The sequence below is a fragment of the Dermacentor albipictus genome, chromosome 3 (assembly GCF_038994185.2).
Source record: "Dermacentor albipictus isolate Rhodes 1998 colony chromosome 3, USDA_Dalb.pri_finalv2, whole genome shotgun sequence".
NCBI classification, from domain to species: Eukaryota; Metazoa; Arthropoda; class Arachnida; order Ixodida; family Ixodidae; genus Dermacentor; species Dermacentor albipictus.
The window spans coordinates 69,494,911-69,520,352 of record NC_091823.1 but is presented as its reverse complement, the minus strand read 5'-3'; the positions used below and the strand labels follow the sequence as shown (position 1 = coordinate 69,520,352).

General features: G+C 49.3%; 1 protein-coding gene across 6 annotated transcripts in view; it reads right to left on the bottom strand.

The window, feature by feature from the left end:
• Positions 1-2,285: 2,285 nt before the first annotated feature.
• The window catches only part of LOC135919001 (heart- and neural crest derivatives-expressed protein 2-like), a 33,767-nt gene continuing 10,610 nt past the window's right edge, over positions 2,286-25,442 (bottom strand). For 3 of the 6 annotated variants that reach the window (XM_065452738.1, XM_070535554.1, XM_065452742.1), the window contains 2 exons: positions 18,218-18,255; positions 2,286-4,437 (listed from right to left, as the gene is read on the bottom strand). In XM_065452738.1, coding sequence (XP_065308810.1) covers positions 4,362-4,437; positions 18,218-18,255 — 114 coding nt within the window. In that variant the 3' untranslated portion in view covers positions 2,286-4,361. The remainder of the gene's footprint in view (positions 4,438-18,217; positions 18,256-25,442) is intronic. The other 3 variants (XM_065452739.1, XM_065452740.1, XM_065452743.1) reach the window with 1 other exon arrangement.

Here is a 25,442-nt window from a genome sequence, read left to right as displayed (position 1 = left end):
TGTGATTCCCCCGCTTCCTTCTGTCGGCACTGAAAGCTTGAACGCCCGCGATGATTTATTCGAGTTCACTGTTTACACTGCGACGTAAATTTCAGCCTGGAGCATCACGAAATCACCGTTTTCAACCTTCCCACCTTATTTCCAGGTTCCCGCATTCAGTTCAGTGACTGATTAGAGCGGCATCACCGCGTGTTAGTGAAAAAAAATTGGAGGACGCTTAAGCTTCGCCTTCAAGAGTGGGACGCGACAGCGTTCCCGTCGACCCGCCAAGGGGTATAAGACAATGCGCTACGGCACAGCGATCACTTACGATGCGCCCCGCATCGGACTTAGCGCTCACCTATCACGCGGTGAGCGTCGAGCAACGCAGCGTTCGGCGCGGCAACGAAACGTGCGCCTGAGCGAACGGAACGAACCGAAAAACTCGGTGTCTCGGAGGGGAAACGATCTACGCCAGCCAAACGTCGTGATCGCCACGGGCAGAGATATAGATCGCAATCTAAAGAAAGGAACGGCGCTTGATTCTGCAACCGGGAGCACGGCGAAGCGTCGTCAGGAGAGAGGGAGTCGGGACCGCGACGCGCCTGGCAGCGGTCCCAATGCGCGAGCGGCGCGCCTCCTGTCGGGGCAGCGCCGTACATTGAGAGGAGGGGGTCTTCTGTGTTTGACGCAAGATGGCTCTGCGTGTGCGGAAAGCGCAGAAGAAATGCAGCGGAAACGCGCTTCGCAACTCGTGTAATTGCGACTTCTGTACGTTACATGTTCATAATTACCGATATACACCGCAGTATAACTTTCCACGGCTCGTTTCGAAGGCAACACCGCATTCACTAGAGGCGCGTTTGTACCGCTTGGAAGCATGGAACTCGTGGCTGAGTGGTAGCGTCTCCGTCTCACACTCCGGAGACCCTGGTTCGATTCCCACCGGGCCAATCTTGGAAGTTGCTTTTTATTTATGAAGCGCCTGCCGTGATTTATCGCTCACAGTCAACGCCGCGGACGCCGACACCCGACACCGACGACACCGGCTTTTCTGCGACACGAGCTCCTTAACGCTATCGCGTTAATAAACGCGAGGCCGTGGAGCCGAAAGTGCGTCGGTTACGCGCTCCATCCTATAGCAGCTGCTTACGGGAGCAGAGAGAACGTTAGAACAGCCTCCAGCTTCACAGACAATCTTCGGGTGCACCTAAAAAACAAAGCGCTGCACAGTAACAATTTAGGTGCAGCGCGCCCTTCGACGTATGCAAAATCGAAAGCACCTGTACTACGGCATATGTAAGTTTTGTTAACGTTGACATAATATTTAAAGATTACCTGTGGCATACATGCAGCACAAATCTACTACTCAGTGAGCTGGAGTACTCGAGCAGGCTTACATTAAATACAACTTATATCGAAGTACACAATTTATTAGGTAACAAAATTTCACTAAGAAACTTTTTTTAAATGTTAAATTCTGTGGTTTCACGCGCCAAAACCACGACATGATGACGAGGCACGCCGTAGTGGGGGGACTTCACGCTAATTTTGACCACCTGGGGTTCTTTAACGTGCACCCAATGCACGGTACACAGGTCCCCCCCCCCTCCCCCCCCCTCCCCCGGCCTTCTTTTTTTTTTTTTCCATTCGCCTCCATACAAATGCGGCCGTCGTGGCCGGGATGCGATTCCGCGACCTCGGGCTTAGCAGCGCAAAAGAAAAGCCACTACTACAACACGGCGAGTAATCAATTTTTTAAACTATTCACTTTAACTCACATATTGAGACACACGAATCGAAGACAGCGACTGCACAAAGCACGCGCACATGGAACGAATTTCGGAAATATATGCACACGTTTCGAGATAAGCACAGTTAAAGTTGCGGTAAAAGTTCACCCTTGTTATACTTACCTTTTTGTTTTTAACAAGACGACTTTTTATGCATCAAAGCTCAACCATCACTGAAACGCCAATGCATTTCGTCGCGAATTTTGGGAACGCCTATATCTCGAAACTGATACAGTCCTCAGAATGCGTTCCAAGTGGATATGACTACCGATCTCACCGGCTGCAACTCATAAATTACAAGATGTGCCATAAAGTAATTAGATGTGCCATTAGTAATTAATTAGCAAAGCTTTGTTAATTCGTCCAATACACATTTTGATTTCGCACAAAAGTGAAATGCGCCTCTGAGTGTAAGCTAGCAACATAACTAGAAGAGCCCGACATGGCACAGCTGTATTTTGTTTTTGAAAATGTTGACTATAACAAAAACACCGATACATTAACAAAAAAACATGAGATGTACATTGCTGCCTTTATTTCGAAACAAACCCCGTCAAAAAAAAAAGCACGAGAGATAGAAAACATTGCACTTAAGTGATCTAGTAAGATAAGTGACAACAGATTTTGTAAATTATCTGCGACCTTCGTAAACCAACAGAAAAAAAAAGAAAACACTTTCAAATCAAACATTATAGTTTCAATTTCAACAAAATTCATCCGCGAGGCAAAAAACAATGCAGCCGGTATTTACAAGAGGGAAACGCTATCACCATTATTGGTATAAGTAATAATTATAGGTGGGGCGGTTTCAGTTCATTGTCTCCAACAACCTCGTCTGCTAAGAACAAGCGAAAAGAAGCAATTTCGTAGCTTTTGACAACAGATATGCGAGTATTGTCATCAGGCTCTGGCTCGCGCAAACGCGAAGTCTTACGTTGGAAAGAAAGCATGGCGCTCTACAAGGTGCTGCTTGTCTGCACATGCACATCTGCATATAACACGTACTGCTTTCACCTGCAGCTGTGTTTCAGTCCATGTAGGCCGGCAGCTAGCGGCCGATTTGCATAAACAGAAAACTGCGCGCTGCATAACGCGTACGCCTATAATTATTTGAAAAAATGGACATGGCGACCATGACTTTCGTCGCCACCCTCCAGGTTCAACTAATTTCCATTAGTTTCGTCAAGGCAAGGGACGATCATGTCTTCGACGTTTATTCGCGTAGTTGCGTCGATGTTTGGCCAATAAAGGATCCGATGACTCGACACATTGTGCAGTAGAGCCTTCGCTAATATATAGTGTCGATGATGTCTGCTGCTTAAACCTTGCCCAAATACGCAAAAATTCGAATTTCTAAACCTTACAACACTTCCTGCTTGACAAATGCACAGAACACTGTCGCGAAACAGAACAGTCACTATCGCGCAAACTCTTCGCGTGTATATATACTATAGTTGCACTGGGCGTTAACCTTTGGATGCGTCCCTTCTCGCTGCCGAAAATTACCGTGCAGTGTGTGGTCGATTCGAGAGTCAGTTCATGCGTGAGTACATGTATAGGTGAGTGCAGGGTGACCCGCGGAGAAATGTAACACCTCTTTTCGCGTGCAGTTCTTCGCCGGGAGCGACTTCGCGCAAATGCGTGTTTCTCTTCCTCTGGGTGACGGCTCCGCTTGTGACCGCGGGACACTGCCTCGCACGGGATCGCACCACTTTCGTCCAGTCCTGCGTGTTTCACCTGTGTTGTGACGCCCGCTGCAGTATACGCGGACGTTCCACTCGGCCGATTTCCGACACAGTGTTTTCCGGAAGACGTACGTATATATAGCGTTAGTCTCTGCTCACGGTACCACACACCGGTTAAAGGAATGAATCCTTGGAAATTATTATGCAAAAATAGTTTTAAAAAAAGAAAGAAAGAAGAAGAAGACTATAGGAACACACATTCTCTGGCTTTGGTATCAGCTATCACGATGTGGCACAGCGGCGCAAGGCACGGGCGCTGGTGCACAGTTTTAAACATGACAATCCCTTTGACCTGGTGCGCGTTATAGTTTCTTAGCTGCGAATGTGTTTATGTTTGCACGCGCGACGTTTATTAAACTTTGTGATTGACTGGGTGGCTAGCGCCTTCTGCGTGCGACCAAATTTGAATCTGTGCCTTTTTTTTTTTTTTACCTCAGGACGGTGGCCCCCAACACCGTGCTTCCCAGGCTATATCACCGCTTTCTTTTCAACTACAAATATTGCGATGACTACGCGCTCCTGCGGCTAGCGCGGGCAAAGTCCGGGCAAGGTCTTCTTCCGAAGCGCGCAGCACAAATTATCTTAAGCCGCAATAACAGTAATAATAATAAAAAAAATCCTTCCGTTCACAGATCACATTTTGTCCCGTCCGGCGGCACAGCACTGTTCGAAGCCTCGGCGCAGCAGTCGTTCAGTGTCGGCCCACCGCGGTGTCACTGTTTCCGCGTGATGCACGGTGGGTTCACTCAACCGCTTGCGCATGCGAGAGCAGCAGAAGCACAGTCGTGCTGCGAGTTGCGTGCAGTCGGCCGACGCGTGGGCGGCGAGTCTCAGGCGTCGTGCTTCAGCTCCAGAGCCCAGACGTGTTGTGGCCAGCCCGTCCGGCCTTTGCCCCTCTTCTCGGCCTGTATAACGTTCGCCTGCGCGGAGGAGAAGACATTATGCGGCGGTCAAAACAAAGAGCCAGGAAAAGCAACCTGCACAATAAGCACACGAGACAGGCGGTCTGCCGATCGAAGAATCGACCAATAATTTACGTAACACAGTCTCTATACCGCTGCATTAAGGGGCTGGGAACACCCGCACGCACAATCACGCTTTACCCGTTTGACGACGGTACGTCGTTTATTCCTCGACACAGTTCTGCTCTACAGTCCATCTTCTTTCGTAACCAAACGACACACAGTGCTCCTTCATCCCTTCCCCCCTCTTCCCGCCCGTTCCCATTGCAGAGGAACAAACCGCCCCGGGAGATTTATTTTCTGTTTCATAGACACAATATGCACAAATTCGTGAACACATGACCGCCAATCGCAAGACGCCTTGCCAACAAAGGAACAGTGAAAGAAATCATTTCCTACTCCCACCCGATTCCTAGCCTATCCTTCTCTGTGGGTACGTTTATGATTGATGATGGTTGTCGTCGTCGTCATCATCATCATCATCATCATCATCATCAGTCAGCCAGACGCAACCACTTTCCAGTCCAGTTGCCATATCCAGTCGATCTAAGAACATTCGCAATTCATTTCGTAGTCTACACAATGGTTTTACTTCGTGAGTGGTGTCCGATATCCACGCCAGAGTGGTGACGCCCTCTGGATAACAAATGGTTAATGTGGTTTTGCTACTTGCATGTGGCGGAAGTGCGTGCGTGCGTGCGTGCGTGTACCTGCCACAGACCGTGCAATTCTCAATAAAAAAGAAAGTATAAAAAAAAAGAAGATCGCGGAGCATAAAAAAAAGCCTCCATGGAAAATTCTGGAAGGCACCTGCGATTTTTCATGCTCATCCTCCATGCAAACGCAAATGCGACCAACACGTGATAAATAATGAATACGAAAGCGAGAAATAATAATAAAAAAAGCAGGCGTGCTGCGCATTCTAGCTTATATTCTGTTACGTTTACTGATGCAAAATTTCTTTTTTGTTAGCTCCCTATTGTAACCGTCCAGATTCTTGACCTGTCCTCAATAGATAGGGCTGTGCCACTTCTTTCGGGACGAACAGATTTCAAACGCAAATTCCAACCGTGTTGCGTCAAATGTGCACCAACAATCTTACATATCACTGGGTTTAGATGTCCCGAAACTGCAAGGCGGGTTACGCGGGACGCCGTACAGTGGAGAGAGGCCCCCGTGGAATAATTTTCACTACACGGGGTTATAAAACGTGCACCCAAAAAATGGCATACACGAGTGTTCTCGCATCCCGCCCCGATCAGAGTGCAGTCACCGTGGTCGGTATTCGAGCCAGCGACCTCGAGCTCAGCAGCGCGCAACCCCATAGCCACTGGGTTATAGCGGCGAATACATATGTACCAGGAATTATGATAGAGACAGAAAGTTGATGAGTCAGCGAGAGACGAGGCATACTGTATATCACTGGCCCGCGCTTGTTTTCCCAATGATTATACGCACATACGGTACACCATACGGGTTCGTTACCTTAAGCATCGCACATGGGCCACCACCGGATGACTCGATCGAGGCAGGGGCCACACGGCAGCCGCCCCAAATAGAAGGCGCGCTCGTCTGGTTTGTGTCAAGTGACCCTCATACACGCGTTCTCGAAGAGGGCCGCGCGGCCGGGCATTGAAGACGCAGTGCCGCCTCGGGATAAAGGCACGCCGCAAGCGGCCTCCTATATAGTGCGCGCTCGCTCTCCATACCTGCAGCGTGAAGCGCACGCTTTTAAGCGTACCATTAAGGCCGGCGGTTGCAGGGCCATGTGGCATCGATTACGGTTACCGCGGGTAAACCTATATCGTAAGCTTCACCGTGCCTGTAGACACACTATTCTTCGCGCAAGACCCTCTGCGAACGAAAGCAGGTCGTCTCTTCCATCACGTTTATCTTTCTGTCGTCCTTTTGTCATTTATGCCCCGCTACAGATACAGACAAGCTTTCATGTGAGCTGCTGAGCTGCCTCTATAGCCGAATTTCGGTGGCGCTATTAGATCCACGGTCACCGCTCAGCTGCTATAGGATACTATACTACGTGGGCCGCGGCTGTGAGATATGCAGCTTCGTTGTGAGTGTTAATGTTTAGCGTTTCGAACCGTTATCTGAGGCCTCTTCTTCTTCGTCTTCCCCTCGACATTAAAAATTACGAAATCCAGGTTAAAACGACAATGATAGAGTAAAGACAAGAAAGGTATCGCCACAATATAAATAAATGAGTAAATGTGTAACATGAATACATGTGGAAGCGATACGAGACTCCCCTGTACCAGAAGTCTTGTACAGGGCGCGGAATGTGCTGCAGTGATTTGATGGCTCGTGTGTTCTGCCTCTCAACACATTCGACACGATCCCTGCAAGCTAAAATCCACGCATATATATCTGACGGCCGTGTAACGTGAAAACGATTTCGTCTACAAGGAGGAAGGACGTGCGGTACAAATTAAACCGCAGCGCATCCAAAGCGGCACTCCCAAGGGAGTCCGACAGTTACCCGTGCACGACATAAGCAGTAACCAAGGGTCTGCAGTCTTTATTTTTCCTGGCTCCAAAGCGGCCTGCACGCACGACCACCAACAGCACGTCGACGGCGAATCGCGCACTCACTCCTCTGACAGGACGCCGCCGCCGAGGCCTCCCTAAGCACAGTGTACAGGGGCTGCTTGCAGACACAGGGTCGCCGGCAAAATTATCCGCGCCGCGATAAAAATGACGCTCCAGAGCACCACCACTGCAGGCGCGCTTTCCCTGGCGACTCGCAAAGAGCGGTGCGTGCATTAGGCCCAGGCTGCGGTCGCGCGCCGCACGCGGTCCTCCTTGCGGAGGAACTTATTAGATTATCCCGTAATGGCGAAATAGCGGGCGGCCCTCCATTGTTGTAGCCGCTGCCGGGGCAGAGAGGAAGGCAGCGGCGGTCCCTTCCCTGCAGCCTCCGAGTTCCTGCAGGCCGGCGGCCGCTGTGGCACGAGGGACTGGCAGTCGGCGCTACAGCAGCCGCAGCCGCGCCAGAGCTCTATCGTCTCTTCTCTCTGCAGCGTTGCCACGCTCGTTAAAGCCGTGCAGTTCTACGCACGCAAGCTCGAGCTCCCGTCAACCAATCGGGTCAGCTAGCCAATGCTATCGCAGTGTGGGCTCCTCCGCGGCGCGCAGCGTGTTTTCTAGAGAAGGAGGAAGGGTCGTCAACCAGACGTCCCTTCTGTTTCCTACCTCACAACGTGTTTTGTAGAAATTCGTAAGCAAGCGATGGCCATATAAGACGACGTAACAGTGAGATACTGCTTGGCGGCCTCGCCTTGAAGCTCTTGAACCACGCATGACGAGAAAAGTTGTCTATATACTGATGTGCGACGAGTGCCCGAACGAACATGAAATACTGATAGTGGAAAAAGAGAAAAAAACGAATCGATGCCTGTGATGTCCTATCTCTACATCGTCTTTGTCTATATGTGTGCTGGTTATTAAAGTGAAGCTTTCTTTGGCTCTTCTCCATACTTCGCGCGGACGGCCCGGTCGAGTAAACTGGTGAGGGTAAACTGGGCCGTGTAAACTGCAGGGCCGAGTAAATTGGATTCAGTGCAGTCGAAGGTGGTGACTCGGTGGGCCGACGCTGGTACCACTGCACATATGTTTCCTCGCAAGAGTTCTAGTGAGGTTTAAGCGCGGACCGATCCCGGAGGCAGTGCAACATCGGGCACACTGCATGCTGCATCAACATATGCCTAATATAGCATTTACCAATATAGCTAACCACTAAGTGTCCCCAGTAGCGTATCTCAGCAGGTGTACATGAAAGCTACCTCCTGACTTCGTCAATCATTCTCCGGTGATTTCTGCCCGCATTTTACTTATACCTCCTGAAGTAATTCGACTATACTGTGTACGTACGCATTGCAGATTCCACGATGTTGCACGGTACTAACGAAAACAGATCGCTTTGACTGTATACAAGCTCGCGCTGGAGGTATACTCGCTCTATTTATAGTGGGTCCCCGGCTGTGCGAATCTCCGCCGTTCATAGCCAGACACTCCGATAAAAACCCCCATGGGGAGAAAATCAACCGAAGGTTCGAGAAACTTATGGAGCGTCAATTCCTTATCGACAGTGGGATCTCTTTTAGTGAATTAGTGGTTCGAAGCCCCCGCGAGGTTCACCATGAAGCGGCAGGCTTGCTGCTCGGCCGTGTTCTGGGCCTGCCGCCACAAGCGGAGAACTGTGGGGAAATCGATTCGTGCGAAACCGAGATATCTACAGCATTACAAAGATTGTGTCGTGTCGCGATTGCTATCCTTTACGGGTTGAAATGGCGCTCCGGTATCGCGGGCGACGTATATAAAAGGTCCCAATAATATTACGCTAAAATGAGACACACAAATTGCTGTGGGAAGACAACCTCCCTCGTTACAGGCCGTCCATAGCACAATAAAGTGGTATGTGGCGATTCTCGCGGGCGCGTGTTCTGTAATATTAACTGTTTGTGTTTTGTATAAAAATATCAGCCATGTATTCAGCGCGTATGCGTTTCTGCGCAGACATTGTGCAATAAGGCACGATGCATGCTATACATTCTTGTGCATGCTGGCATTTGGGATGGAGTCTGGTCATGTACTAATTGTGGCCATGCCGTCCCTGCAAACTTCTTAATCTCATCCGCCCACCTAACTTTCTGCCGCCCCCTGCTACGCTTCCCCCCTACGCTCCGTTTACGACGCTAAAAAGGTACATGTTTGCTCATCCCGTGCTAAGAAAGCTACCGCGACGTTTCCGATATTTCTATTCGCCTATATACTTTTTTGCTCGCGAGACGCCTACGTAGTTTTCCGACAGACGAGCGAAAATATTGCCCCTCCATTTTGCCTCTGGTTCTTCTTAAGTGACCCCCGCAAAAACAATACACGAACGGTTCATGCATGCCAGTTCTCGCGCGGCCGTACGCACACACACGCACACACACGCACACGCACACACACTCAGCCTCGACGTGCCGCCTATATGACGCACGGGCTGATTATCCATACGCGCATATCGCAGACACGGCCGCGCGCGGGACCCAGCGCACAAGCAGCGTGGCGGAAACGGAGGGAGCGACGTGTATACGAGTATATTTCTGGTCGTTGCGGCAGGAATGCCTCTGTTATGGCAGCTCTTGACCGTCGCGAGAGACAAACCAGAGCACCGAGCCCCGCCGCACTCCGCGTCGCTAAACGTGGGCGTGCCCGCACGCGGAAGGCGAGGCAAGTGCACGGCAGCGCGCTCAAGTCGTGTTGCGCCCCCGATGCGCTTACACACACAGTACGCCTTATATATATCCTCGTGCGACCCCTTGCGATTGCATTACCTAACGCACATTGCCTTCGATTATTTCTAGAATTTAGCTCGGCAGCGATCGCATAAGGTTGTCCGGTGAGTGGAAAATTATACGTGACGGAGGGACGATAAAAGTGTCAAAGTTGCATCTCATCTCTGCCATGCTTCCGTCAGTACTCGTCCCTTCCTCGCACTGCTGACCGATGTCGCAGGTGTCAGCCTAGCGCTTGACAGTCACGGTAAGATCAGCAGGGTTTTCTCTTCTCTGTCGACCAACCTCTCTCTGTTTCTCTCTCTCTCTCTCTCTCTCTTCATCATTTAATTCATTCCAAAGCGCCAGATACTGCCGCCAAGGTCGTATGGTGACATGCATTTCCTGTATATAGTCTTCGTAATTGCGGAGCAAATAGATATACGTTTATTTTGCTGTCGCTCATGTTGCCTCCTTTTCTTTCTTTTATTTTCTCCTTCATAAAGACTGATCGTGTCAGCGGGTCTCAGAACACGCACGTTCACTGCAAGCATACCGAGAAAAGACAAAAATTACTATTTCGCAATTAATACCGGAACGCGACAGGTTGACCATCCCGCCTTACAACATGCAAGTAGGCAATAAGAGGTGACTTGAAACGCGGTTACATGCCGGAGTTGCCCGAGAAGGGTATACGGCCGTCTAGAGAATTGTCTCCATCTCCCCGTAACATTTTCTCTCGCCTTTTTTGGAACGTTATGTTAGTTGTGCCTCGACAATGCTGAACCTTTATATCTAAAAAGAAGAAAGCTAAACGTCAGTCGACAGCATTTTGTGTTTTGTATCATACCGAATGGTCGGACCGTTACAACATCCGTTTGGTTTATGTATATGCACGATTTGTACAGAATGCTAGAGCAATTAAATATTCTTTAATTAACCATTTCGTTTTAGGGATAATATGCACTTCGGTTTTCCTCCTGCCCTCGCAGCCCTATAGCGTTATGGCATGCTCAAAGCTTGTGCATTTGAATGACAGCTACGGCAAACGAGCGGCAACGTTTTCATCACAATTGTATGTCCCTCAATGCGCGCTTCACGACATAATAATCGGCCGAATTGACCGGGTGTCGTGACTTTGGACTTCGATTTGCTAAACCGTTGAAACACGTGACTAGTTTCCGACGCGTGTGCTATAGTATGCATGGCATCACCTCACTCTCGGAATAAACAGGCCCTTCCCGAGAGCTTATAGATTGGGCATCGCGGATGACGTACTCAGTATGTTGTGAAAACGCAAAGGCCAACGCTATGGTTCACCGAAGCACGTCATCTCTTGCGGGCGTTTGGAACGGCCACCATCGGCCACTGGCCTCGCTGCTCTAGCACTTTCCCGCCAGCCCGTGCGTGCAATATCACATGGTTCGGAGGTGACCCGCGCCGAAATAGGAGCCTAATAACACGACACCGCAGGAGCGGCACTAGAAAAAAAAAAGCAAACCTGGAAAGGGTCACAAAGCTTCCGTATCGCCAGCACAAAACGGCGGCGCTTCTTCGCGTCTTGTCTAAAATGTTCTGCAACAAGATGCATCCCTAAGTCAACAAGATTCAAAGTGTATACATGGGACGTTACAAAAAGCGGGACAATAGTACATGACTGAGCCCGCCCCCAACGCTGTATGAGACAGCACACACTTTCAAACAGGAAAACTGAGCCGTTCAGATGTTTTCGAAACATGTGCAACTCAGTCGGTGCCAGCTAGCACATTTGCGAGAGACAAAAAGAAATATGCTCCCGATGAAAGCACAACGTATTCGTTATCATGACTGCAACCACCGACCGACCTTACTCTCGCCATAAAATGCTCTCAATGAAACCACAACGTATTCGTTGCCATGGCTGTAACCACAGATCGACACGACACACCCACCGCGTTGACTTCACTATGGCCTTCTGCTTATAAGCACGAAGTCGCGGGTTCAATTCCTAGCCGGCTGCGGCGGCCGCGCTCCGATAGCGACGGAACGCAAAAATATTCGTGTTCCGTAGTGCACGTATAAAGGAACATCAGTGTGACCGGAATGAGCACCGTGAATCCTGCAGCGTCGTCTATAACTTAGCGAGACCGATTCTTCCCGTCGCATCCCGCGCAGGGTTCTCCTTCTCCACGACTCATCCCGGCCCAACGGTGGCGCGCCGACAGCGCTGCCCGGCGCGCATCGTCGTGAAAAATGGATTGGCGGCGCCAAGCGCATGCATCTTCGAAGGAATCAAGGCTGCTGCTGCTCGTGGCGCATCGCAAGAGCGAAGAAGTGCGCTCGATGAACCTCGCGGGTCCCCGTCGCGCTGGCGCCAGCGGTTCTCAATGGAGGCCCCTTGTTGGCGCGCCCTCTGCGACGGGGGTGCGCGCTTTATCGCGTGGCCGCGCCGGGGGCTCCGGTTTCGCGTGCCTCGGCTATCATCGGTCGGGCTCGGACCGAGCGGGCTCGTTTGCGACGAACACTTTCGCCGCACGCACGCGGCGGCTACGGGCGCGCCACGAGTCAGCGCATTCATCTCTGCGCGATCCGCTGCCAAAGCGTCGTCTCGGACGTCGCTGTTGACGAGCCAATCGTGAGGTGCGACCTCTCAATACGCGGCAGTCTGCGTCCGCAAAGTTTGACTCGTGCATTCCTTTCGCGTTCGCTCGGCTTTACCATGGAGCAAGCTAAACTGTGTATGCAGATGCCGCGTCTGTGGAACTTGTAATCTCTGCGACCCAAGCTGTATTTATTGCAATGCGTCGCAGAAACTTGAGAATCGACGTCATCGTGTTCGCAAGACGAAATGATGATTCTAGCGACTCTATCGCTCTCGTTTTTGTTTCTTCCTTGCTTCGCTTACGCGTCTAATTTGCAGTGAAAATCTCGAACGTAATGGCGCTTCGTGCTGCATTTTTATCTCTATTTTATCCGGAGCCACCGTTTAACACTATAGCTGACGTAATAAGCTGAACAAATCGCTACCCGCGGTATTTAATAAAGTTACTCTTTCCACAGGAAAAGCTTCCTTTAAAACACGGTTCATTCTGCAGCCAAGTTTCACACGTCAAAGATGTACTAGGGAGGTAATGAAGTGACTAGACACTCGATCTGAAGTATGTCTTCTCTGTCGAGCACGCTCGCAGTGGTTGCAATGGCAAGCACGAACAACCGCACCAGATAAAGTAAGTGTCTAATGCGAGGGAATATTTATGCGCCTGTCTTCAGTGCTGCTGTCTGCTTCCAGTATTTTATCTATACTGCAGTTACGTAAGTTATTTGCTCCATGAGTAAGTAACCCGCCAATATCATTTTGTCAAGCGCCACGATTCTTCTGCATACGTGTACAGGCACAACATAGATTGAAAATAGTGAAGAAAAAAGATAAGCATGCATACACCGGGAATACTACAGAAGATACCTAAAGAAAGGTCTCATATCACAAAAAACAAACAAGAAGGTTATGCTTGTGAACTTATTTGGAGTTGCTTCCTAGAATAGGCATCTATGTGTTGTGTTCAAGAGAAACATGACTTACATGTAAACAACAGGGAAGCGTATCACTGAAATCAAAAGAGCTGTGACTTGGAGGACTACGCACTAACACAGAAATACTATCTCGGCCGAGAGACGAGACGACGTCGGAAAATGGCAAGATACGCGTGCGTCGACGCCAGGAAATTACGTGCACGGGACGTCAAACCGTCCTTAACGATGATGGTTCCGCTGCGTGAAAGCGTTCATTGAACGTATGTGGCACTGCGCTTTATCGCGTCCTTCATTCATCAGCGACATGTCTGTCGTGGTTGTCGTCACTGCAAACCCAAGCTTCCGACAGCAACGGAATGCGGTGATGAATTAAACCTTCCATGGCGTTACACGGTCCGCTCATTCTTGTTGTCGGGTCAACGCTTCATCCATGTCAATGCCCTCGTTTTTCAGCACCGTGATATATCGCCCTTGCACGTCTCGTGTCCTTTCGCTGTCGGTTAAGTTGGACAAGCGTTCAGCTTTCGTGTTGCAACGATTACAGTTCACACACACACACACACACACACACACACACACACACACACACACACACACACACACACACACACACACACACACACACACACACATATATATATATATATATATATATATATATATATATATATATATATATATATATATATATATATATATATATATATATAGTGTCTCTATATATTGTGTCTCATATATATATATATATATATATATATATATATATATATATATATATATATATATATATACACACACCAGGAGGAACACCTTAGACTTCTGTCAACCAAAGGACCAGGCAGCATTTCGCAAAGGCTACTCAATAATAGACCATATTCACACTATCAATCACGTGATAGAGAAATGTGCGGAATATAACCAACCCGTATATATAGCTTTGATTGATTACGAGAAAGCGTTTGATTCAGTCGATACCTCAGCAGTCATGCAGGCATTACGGAATCAGGGTGTAAACGAGCCGTATGTAAAAATATTGAAAGATATCTATAGCGGCTCTACAGCCACCATGGTCCTCCATAAAGAAAGCAACAAAATCCAAATAAAGAAGGGCGTCAGGTAGGTAGATACGATCTCTAGAATGCTATTCACAGCGTGTTTACAGGAGGTATTCAGAGACCTGGATTGGTAGGAATTGGGGATAAGCGTTAATGAAAAATACCTTAGTAATTTCCGTTTCGCTGATGATATTGCCTTGCTTAGTAACTCAGGGGATCAACTGCAATGCATGCTCACTGACCTTGACATGCAAAGCAGAAGGGTGGGTCTAAATATTAATCTGCAGGAAACTTAAGTAATGTTTAACAGCCTCGGAAGAGAACGTCAGTTTACGATAGGTAGCGAGGTACTGGAAGTGGTAAGGGAATATATCTACTTAAGGCAGATAGTGACCGCGGATCCGGATCATGAGACCGAAATAATCAGAAGAATAAGAATGGGCTGGGGTGCGCTAGGCAGGCATTCTCAGATCATGAACAGCAGGTTGCCATTATCTCTCAAGAGAAAAGTGTATAACAGCCGTGTCTTAGCAGTACTCACCTACCGGGCAGAAACCTGGAGGCTTACGAAAAAGGTTCAACTTATGTTGAGGACGACACAACGAGCTACGGAAAGAAGAATGATGGGTGTAACGTTAAGGGATAAGAAGAGAGCAGATTGGGTGAGGGAATAAACCAGAGTTAATGACATCTTATTTGAAATCAAGAAAAAGAAATGGGCATGGGCAGGGCATGTAATGAGTAGGGAAGATAACAGATGGTCATTAACGGTTACGGACTGCATTCCGAGAGAAGGGAAGCTTAGCAGGGGGCGGCAGAAAGCTAGGTGGGCGGATGAGATTAAGAAGTTTGCAGGGACAACATGGCCACAATTAGCAAATGACCGGGGTAGTTGGAGAAGTATGGGAGAGGCCTTTTCCCTGCAGTGGGCGTAGCGAGGGTGATTATTACACACACACACACACACACACACACACACACACACACACACACACACACACACACACACACACACACACACACACACACGCGCGCGCGCGCACGCACGCACACACACACACACACACACACACACATATATATATCGAGAGAGAGAGAGAGAGAGAGTCATCAGGGAGAAGTAGGGAGGTTAACCAGGCTGAGCCTTGTAGCTACCCTGCACTGGGGAAGTGGAAAAGGGGACTGAAAGAGGAGAAGGAAGAAAGGTCACAGGCTCCACTGTTACGCACACAAGCGTACACCACTGAGTCAGTCACAGGCGGTCATACAGGCTGGCGCATTTCAGGAAATGCACCAGCGCCTTTGTAAGGCCACATAGCAGACGCACTAGGCCTCGGGCCCAAGTTCACCTCTATGAAAGGACGGTTGTCTAAGTGCTCCAAAGCTGTACGAAGGGCATTCCTCTGGTCATCGTATGTAGAGCAGTCACACAGGATACGTTTGGTCGTTTCTTCGACACCACATGTATAGACCTAATAGGACGCATAAACAATGTGAATGGTCTATAAGATCACTTCGTCATGACACCTTTATTATGGCTACTCAAGCGTGGCTACTCATTTATTTGGGCACACGCTAAACGAGGGGAAGGGACGTTGCTTGACTAGTATACCTCTACATCCACAGCAAGTACAGGGACACTGAACAAAAGCAGTCGTTGTTTGTAAGCAGCAGATTCAACATATAGGATGCGGAGTTTCCGAAAAACTAGACAGATGAAACGCACATTTTGGAATCTATATGTGAAGCGCGGTTTCTTACATGCTGTATCAATATATGACCCCGACCCGCAGCTCTGTCTTCCACCTGGGCTATACCGCGGTGTAGATAAACTGCGCTGTACAGTCTCTGGCTTCGTGTAGCGTTTACTAGCTGTGCCCTATGTACTATTTTCCTACTGGAGCTGCCGACAGTCATGTAAGGCTGTGATGAGGCATCCGTGCGTCATCCCTGTCGCTATGCTATATATGCCGAGAGATAAGTGCCGTGTACCGCGCTACTGGAAGTATAAAGTGGATAAACGGCCACTGTTAGTACAGGAGGTATCAGGACAAGGGCCACAAATGACGTTTGCACTAAATGTTGCTAGTGGCGTGCTAAATCTCGCTTCCTGCGATCTATGGGCTAGCGATATAAGCTGTGACAGACTATGTACAGATTCTTATTTTAATACGCAATTCACGTCTTTCTACTCATCATTTCATTTTCTTTTTAAATTATTTCCCCCCTTCTTCCCGTTCAGAGTAGCTAACCTGACCTCTTTCAGGTTAACGTCCCTGCCTTTCCTCCTAATTCTATCCGCCCCCCCGCCCCGCTCTCTCTCTCCAGGCGCACAGAACAAACATCTAGTGCTGGTAATGTCTACAAGCACGATGTCAAGAGTGCACAAAATTACGCAATATAAAAAGCAGTCAGAGAGTTTCGATGGTTTCACCCCAGCCACTCTTCTCCAGGTACAGCTCCTGCTTGTTGAATTCCTAAGTGAACAAGAGATCAAGAACTCAAAGCGAAATGTGTGTAATATGGGGCGCCACAGTATACGGAGGAGTGTACACATCATAAAATAAGTTAGCTCTATAACTAAACCACTACACGATCATGTCAATGATATCGCGGCAGCAGGCAAATCAGAGACAAATGAATGCGTATTGATTACCGCCAAGGGGATTACATCGCTGTGCGAGAAGACTATAAGCGGCGAAAGGTGCTTCGTGACTATAACCGGCTCGGACCCAAACGCGCGCCAAGATCGGGATTCGTCCCAAGTCCTTGGTATTGTTCCTCACCTTCGAATACGATCGTGCACTGGTCTACAGCGACGTCGCCTCGCTTTCTCCTCGTTGTTTTTCTTCTTCTTTCTTTTTTCCAACCTGGTGGATGTGCATTGTGTGACCGTGCACGAGTAGAGCCGAGGACGAGCTATATAAAATGCACGCGAACGTGATCCGAAATGCAGCGGCGGCGACGTGTTTTCTTCTCGGAGCCAAGCGAGAGTTGACACCACCGTGGGAGCGTCAGCGAGCACGGACGCGCATATACTGGAGGAGAACACGAGATCAGCATGAAACGCGCGCCCACTGCAGACGGAGAAAGCGAGGAGATTCAAGCCACCGAAGAATGCCGTGAGAGACTGCCTTTCCCGAGCTGGCAGGCTCTGTAAGCAGCAGCTTTAGCGCTATAACGAAGCGCGACGAGGTACGTATATAACGCAGCTTCAGAGCCGCATGCGCCAGGGCGCAGTTCCAGCAAAGACGCGTACTGACGTTACGTGAAAACGAGTGCAGCGCCAGCGCTACCTTACAAGCGTCGACGTAACTCCTACCGATTAACTGTTTCAGAAAGATGCTCACGTTTTCTATCACATGTTCGCAAGCTTGCTTGAAGAAGGCCACGACGCACGAGAACAACCGGGTAAAATGCTGCGGCTGCGAGCTGTTTAATATGCGTCTGGCTACCGCGAGTAATCGGGATGGGCTCTATGTCTGCTAGAGCTCCGTTGAAGCCTACATGAAAGATGACTAGATTGCAACGTAGTCAACAGGGACCGGACAAGGGCTGGTTCCGGAGATAACGTTCTGACAAGGGGGGCATTTCTTCGCCCTGACGAAGACCTTATATACACTTGCCAAAATGTTCGTCCCAGACACCTCCCTTGTTCGTCCCACTTTGGGTCACTACAAGTATCGATCTTCCAGTATACCTGCGTCTTGCTTGGATTCTAAGGCAGCGATAATACCTGGTACTAGCTCGAAACTTCACACTACTAACAAACAAAAAAGCTTGACGAGTGCCGCTTTTCCACAGCGCAGCTACTCCGTTACTCCGAGCCCTGCAGCAAAGCGCGACGTTTTTACCGAAAATGCTGCCGAATAGGCATGAGAAAAGTCTACTCCTGACCTTGATGCCGCGCCTGGTAGGGGAAACCACTTGAGTGACTGGAGAGACAAAAAAAAAAGATCACGGTCATTTGGCTGACGGGCTCTGTGACGTCCAAAAGCAACACAGAGGCTGTGAGACATATAGCAATCGAGGGCAACCGCGTTGATTCGAGGGCAACCGAGGGCAATCGAGGGCAACCGCGATCACCTGGGGTTCCTTAACATGCGCCAAAGGCGCGGTACACGAGCAGTTCTGAAGCTCTGCGCGCTAGAAGGTAGAGGGTAAGTAATGTGGGAAACGCGCTGACTCTTAGCTGATTGTTTCGTTGGTTTAATTGACTGTTTTCTCGATACGGTTTCGCTATAACGAAAAATCGAGCACCTCGGTTCACCTCATTCTTCTCGCTATACAGACAAAAAAAGAAATAAAGAAGCAGCAAAGCAAACGAGAGCGCGACTTCACATTACGAACGTAGGGCTCGTGTGATCATGCTATCATGTGCTGGCTCGACATTCAAATTCTTTGTCTGTCTCTGAGATTAACGGACGCTTGACTGACGCAATTGGTCTTCCGTCATCCTGACAGGGAAGACAGCAATGACCATGCGAGCCAACTGCTGTACGACGAAAAAAATATGACTGTGGCAAAAGAGAGGGCTACATATGCACCCACAGACACGACATTTATATGCAGGGAGAAGCGAGTATGTAGTCAGAAAGAGAGCGAACGTGCTCATTCATTCTGATGCTTAGACAACTTCTGCTTCGGTCTACTTAGTATATCTTGCTGCACGATAACGGTAAGTGATATACGCGATACCGGGTTTGCGCTATGCAAACTTGGAAACGTGGAGCGCACTGCACTCGCTCCCTTGCCAACATGACAGTGCATCAGGGTTGTTTCAGGACTTGGACGCCTTCGGCGTCAGCTCATTAGGCAGATAAGAAAAATTACGACACATCCAACGCAAATGTAGGAATCTAACGTTAAGCGAAACGTTCTTTGATCGCTGCAGTTAAATGCTACGCAAAGAGACACATGATACGTGCAGTTGTACTTTATTTCCAAATTATGCGATTGTTTATCCGAGCCACAGCTTTGTGGGAGAACCCCCGCTATACGTCTATTCGGCAAGACACTAACGTCCAACCGGGAGAAATATGCAAAGAAGCCATTTCCACAAGCTGCACCTGTGAGACTTTGATGCGAAGGTTATATAAGTATCTATCAGGATTGCGTTAATTCTAGGATCGGCTCGCGTCGCAAACCACGTTACTATCCTTGTAAGGATACATATATTGCACGGGTGTCAGGCTCGCCGACCAAGTCACCGCCCTCCAAGGGAACCGCGTATAGGCATGTTCGTATGTATGTTCGTATAGCGCATGTTCGTGGGAAAGTGTTCGAGGGCAAATCAAGCTTCGGTTTGGAATTGATATAGCCCTAATTGTTCTCGTGGGCAGTCTTGCGGATACATCAAAATATGACCGCGCAAGATGACGTTTTTCCTTGGCCTCCGCTAAGTCGTCTGGACTGTCAGTGGGTATAAGGTGTCCTGGCTCTGCCTGGATGCGTAGTGGAGGCTGCGAAATGTGCTCTGGAGCTCGAGACTGAGCTCGAGACTGAGCATACAACGCATTCGAGGGCGCGGTCAGACACGCGGAGTATAGGGTCGCGTGAGCTCGCACGACCGCGCTTCCAGCTGGCTTGAGCCAGATGTATAGTTTCTCCTCCGTTGCCATTTTATTGTCAACTGGAGCAGGTACAGGTATGTAGCTACATAAAGATAAATTGAGAGTAAAATGAACTATGGGTATGTGTTTCAATTCGTCCGGTTCGCCATATCCTTGTACAGTAAAAGGAGAATGGTAGGGAGATGGCGCCGGGCAGAGGGGTATACTCCGCGACTGCAGTGGAGACACGGGTCTTGTTTGCACTGCAATCGGATACATGTGTGTCAGCGCCGCGGGCGCGCGCGCATCGTCTCTCGAGTTGTCTCTCTGACAAACTGGCGCGTCTCTAAAGTGACGTTTCGGAACAGCCACAGTGAGCACCCTGCCGGTCCGCGGTCTCCCACAGGCCACGTGACTTTGGCGGCGCCGACGTCTTGCGGGGGTCGCGGGTAGCCAGGCGACAAGACACGCCGTGTCTCTGACTGGGCACCGCGCCGACACTCGCTTCGACACACTGACAGCCCCTCGCTGCGTGACAGACACCGTAACCGTGCGCAGATTTGAAGGGCGCGCCGTATTAGTGTAAATAGGCGGCTTGGTGACACAGCTGCCTATGTCCCACGTCCTGTTTCTGTGCGTGACCGGGAGGGCGTTGATGAAATAAAAGGGACCGCACTTTAGGACGTGTCGTACATTTGTTGACGCTTGCGAAAAATGACTGAAGTGGAGCTGTACGTTGACCTACGGGTCATGTACGATGTACCCAGTGGCCACAAACGAGAACGGAGAAAAGAAAATAGTGTCATTACTTCAATTGGGGGGGGGGGGGTCAAGCTTGCCTCCAAGTGCCTTTTGAAGCTTAACTAATCACCGTAACTAATCACACTGATCTTTACTCGAGGCGCCTATCACGGTAACAGTGCATTCGCACCTTTCCCACAGTCACAGTGCCAGCCGTTCTCGCCTTCACTTGTCTTGGCATGCCGTACCAGAGAAAAAGGGGGGGGGGGCAATTAAATTCTGAGTCTTTACGCGCCGAAACCAAGATCTGATTATGAGATATGCCACAGTGGGAGACTCCTGATTGCTTTTGTGCGACTGGGGCTCTTTAACGTGCATCTAAATCTAAGTACACGAGCGTTCTCACATTTCACCTCCATCGAAATGTGGCCGCCGCAACCGGGGTCGAACCGGCGACCTCGAGCTCACTCGCGACGCCACACTCCATAGCCACTGGTCTACCACGCCACGTATGCAGCATCAGCGAGAGCCTTCAGTTTTCGAAAGAACCTTTCGAGATCGCGGCGTGGAAGACTGGCTCACTCATTAAGGAAAAGTCAGTATAATCGAAACTGCTGGGACGATGTAACGAAACTAAATAACGACATTTTGCTGCGAAAGCAATTACACGGACGCTCGAGGCGCGTTAGCGCCGTCGCCGCTGACACTGCCGTTGGCGCCGTCGTGCTGTCCTATTATCGACGACGCATGCGTAAGCCCACGAATGGAGAGTTAGACCATCTCCAGAGAGGCGCAGTGCGTCTGACTGCAAAAGCGACGAAGCCAAGTGGACGTGCCATCACGCTCCGCTCAGTCGGCTCTGTCAGAGTTGGGGCAGCGTTCTTGTTTCCACTGCTCGAATGAGCGTTATGAGCGCACACATTAGCGTTTCTGCCGAGCAGCTTTGTGCATACCGCACCCTGCTGCGTATACAGTGGCCCGAGCAGATCGGACAGTTAGTAAACGTCAAGCTAAATTTGTGCTATTCTTTCTCTGGACGCCGACAAAACCTTGACTGTGCTCCTTCTGTCTCATCTCCTGCACCATCGAGGTGCGACGCCTGCAACGTCACTGTCGGCGCTCTTCATGCCGTCAGCGCTGTGAGACGCCTTCAGCGCATCCCTATAAACATTGCTATCGCTCTCAATGCTTCGCCTTCGCGCGAAACTGTCAATTTTCTACCTCATCGACGCTGTAAACTTGCGGCACGGAAGCCAATAATCGGACAACCTGCACATGATCGTTGTTAAAAACCAAGTTCACCGAGTTATTTGGTTGTCCTGCGGCCCGTACAAGTGAATCAAGCAGCGCAAAAGACGGAACGTAGAGCGTACACGACAGACACAGCGATGTGTCTATGTCACCACCGTGTGCTCGACAGACTAGAACTATCCGCGAATATCCACGAACTGTGGCGGTGGTGACGGGAAAACACACAAACACACACAAACAAAACAAAAACAAAGGATTCGAACGATTGGGACACTTGCGCCAAGTACTTCACCCTACTGATTAAAAACGTGCTGCGATATGGCAGCTGCAGTACTGTCAGTGAATCAGAGGCTGATTTCCTAGCGTCGTTTTACGCTTATATCTAAATGTAGTGCATAAACACGCCGCAGTGAATTGTAAACCACCTACACAGGCTATATTGCTTGGCGTTGCCATATATTCGTAACTGTGGCATGTCGCGACGATGGCGGACACTGTGCTAGATATTTCGGGTGACCAACCCTTAAATCGCGTCACCCCATCAACTCCCTTAAAGATAAGCCTGATCTCGTCGGCTTCTGACATCGTTGTATTGGCTCTTGCACGGACTCAACGACGTCCTCTAGCTATGTATTTCATGTCAGGCTGCTGTGCGCGCTTGCGTAGACCTTATTCGGCCTGAAATTTAGGGACCGCTGGGCATGCAGCCACAGACCGCGGTGAAGTTGACATTGAACAACGATCATGTCACGATATCCAATTATTTGTTTATGCGCTGAAATTTCGCAATGTCGATACGGTATGAAAGTTGACGTTCCTTAGCTTTGTCACACTGTCCCACCGATTATCCTTGGTCTTTTCTTACAGCGCGAACTTGTCTTGGACGTCGCGTTCTCAAGTTCCTGTGAGAATCGAAGTATCTTGGTTATTCTGCGCACCGGCACAGATTACAGATGCCACCGGGGTCACCGACCACTGGTCTGTATCGTCCGACATTGCCTGAACTGTGTGGAGAGTTCGACTTCGAAATGCTAGCGCGGGGGAAAACCGGGAGCGAAGGTGGTAGTATACAACATTACTGGGGACCGACTGCGCGCCATTCACAGGCCAGACCGATTGACCCCGGGTGCTCAGTTTCTGTGCACCCGGAGAAAGAACAAAGCTTAGTAAAGAAAAGCGGCACGTGGAGACAGCATACACGTGTGAAAGGACTGCTTCTCAGTGGTGGCCCGGAGGGACGCCGAACAAAGAGTCCGAAGCCCAAGCAAGGGAGGACAGGCGCACCCACGCGAAGAGGCTCGAAAGGAGACCTCACGTGCCACGAGTTCTCCGAACACCCAGTGCCTCGCACCCCCCTCTGAAAGCGCGCGGGTCGCGGAAACAGCAAGAATTTACGGCCCCGTCCATAGCCCCGTCATAAGAAGCTGGCAGGCAGGTGCGGGGACGAGAGAGACAAAGAAAGAAAGGCAGAGAGGCTGCACCTGGTTCGCTACCCTACACTTGGGGAAGGGGAAGCGGGCAGAAAAAAGAAGAAAGGAAATGGAGAAGAAAAGGAAGAACAAGTATTTTGAGAAGGACTACGGACTTGATAAACGCATTATTTCCGCGAAGACATTTAGCCACGGATATCAAAGAGAAAGCACGCGTTGGAGGCAGCCACGTCACTTTATCAATGGTATATAACAAGCTGCACAGAAACACTGGCGACAACTGGTATCAGCGAACTGTACGCTTGCTCATTTCAATGAAAATATAGCAAACTACTCGCTCTCTCTTACCCGCACCGACGCTGACAAAATAGCAGAGACCCTTGATATCCTTCTCCTGGGTTATTCCATTCCCCAGCCATTGTGAAATTAAGAGTGCGTGCGTCGTCTAAAACCTAAGAACACCCCGTGCGTAGATGCGATTGGTTTCCAGAAATATTATGACTTGTACTACCTATACATGAATAAAGCCCATCCTCCCTGCGCATTCCTGCAGCGAGCGGATCGATCAAGCATTAATGGACAACAACACTTCATTTGGGCCTAGTTGGTACATACTTCTGAACTAAACGTAACAGCGCAAACATATAAGACTAGCCACAAAAAGAAAGACACGACACACACTGGCGCTGATACACACGACACGACACGACACGACACGACACGACACGAAACGAAACGAAACGACACGACACGACACGACACGACACGACGCGACACGACACGAAAGACACGACACACACAGCGCCAGTGTGTGTCGTGTCTTTCTTTTTGTGGCTAGTCTTATATGTTTGCGCTGTTACGTTTAGTTCAGAATTAATGGACAACCACGCAGAAACCGTCAACGACGTTGTCAACCAAGTTATACGACAGTGACTTGGAAGTTACCGAAGCCCGAGAGGGCACGTTGTATACAGTGCACATAACGTTTAATTAATCCAGCGTATATAAAAGATGAATTAATCCAAGCGCACTTGCGTCAGTCAAGTACTTTTCGAAGTTCACAAAGCATAATAGGGAATTGGCTCCGGGTTAGGAGTTTTAAACTTTGTGGAATCGCTTCCAATTGTGTCACTTTTGGCCACTTTAGATAGGGCTTCACGCTGAAGATGTTCACGTCAAGTGTCGTTGGAACGATTTGTCACCTTGCCTTTAGGCAAGTATGCCTACCAATTAGACAGGATCTCCGTGTTTGTTTGTTCTACCTTATCTACACTTTGTGGCCCTTTAACAAATTTGTTGGTTCCTAGTAGGTTTCCTTTTTTTCTCTACCTGTTTGAATTGATTTCAAACTTCAAGAAAATAAAAAAGATTGGCCGAGGCCGCACCTCTTTCAATCCACGTGTTTGAGGCGGCCAATATATACGAATGGGCCAGAATGAAACAAATGTACGTATTTCGAGAAAACGTTTGACATTACTCATTCCTGAGCATGAGAGGTGGGCACTTTTGTTAGTAGGCGGACAGGCAGAAAAAAAGAAAATAGGCTCATTTTCAGAAATCCTCTCTCTGCAAGATTTACTCAACATGCGTTGGGCAGAATGCATCAAGTCGAAACAATGATCAAGTCATCCGCTGTCATAGGAGAACGCGTATAATATAGAGGGAGGACGAAATAAGCTGCATTCTCATTGAAATAAGTTTTTCACGCTGTGTCGAGGCCAGATGTAGTACTAGTGAGATGTAGCGCAGCGCATGCACGCGCTAGTGCAACTAACAGCAAAGGAGAGCTCGAAAGGTTTGAGAATACACGTTTGCCACGTGAAAACTGCGATGCTCAATCAGTTAATTTATACGGAAGTACACCGCGGCGAGACGACAATTCGAAAAACCTTAAAGCATCCCTGGTACCTCTTCCTCGACGGGCGACGTGACTTGACCAGACACAGAGACTCAGCGGCAGCCAGCGCACGACGTCGAGGGGCTACGGTCGCATATCAGTGGGAATCAGAAACAAACGCCTCCGTAGATGTTACTGAAACATTGGTGTCTGTTATAAACGACTCAAATGACTAAAATGAATTCGGCGACGCCTGACATATGGCGTCCGTGACAAGGTGTAGCTTTCGCACAGGCAGACGTCACCAACAA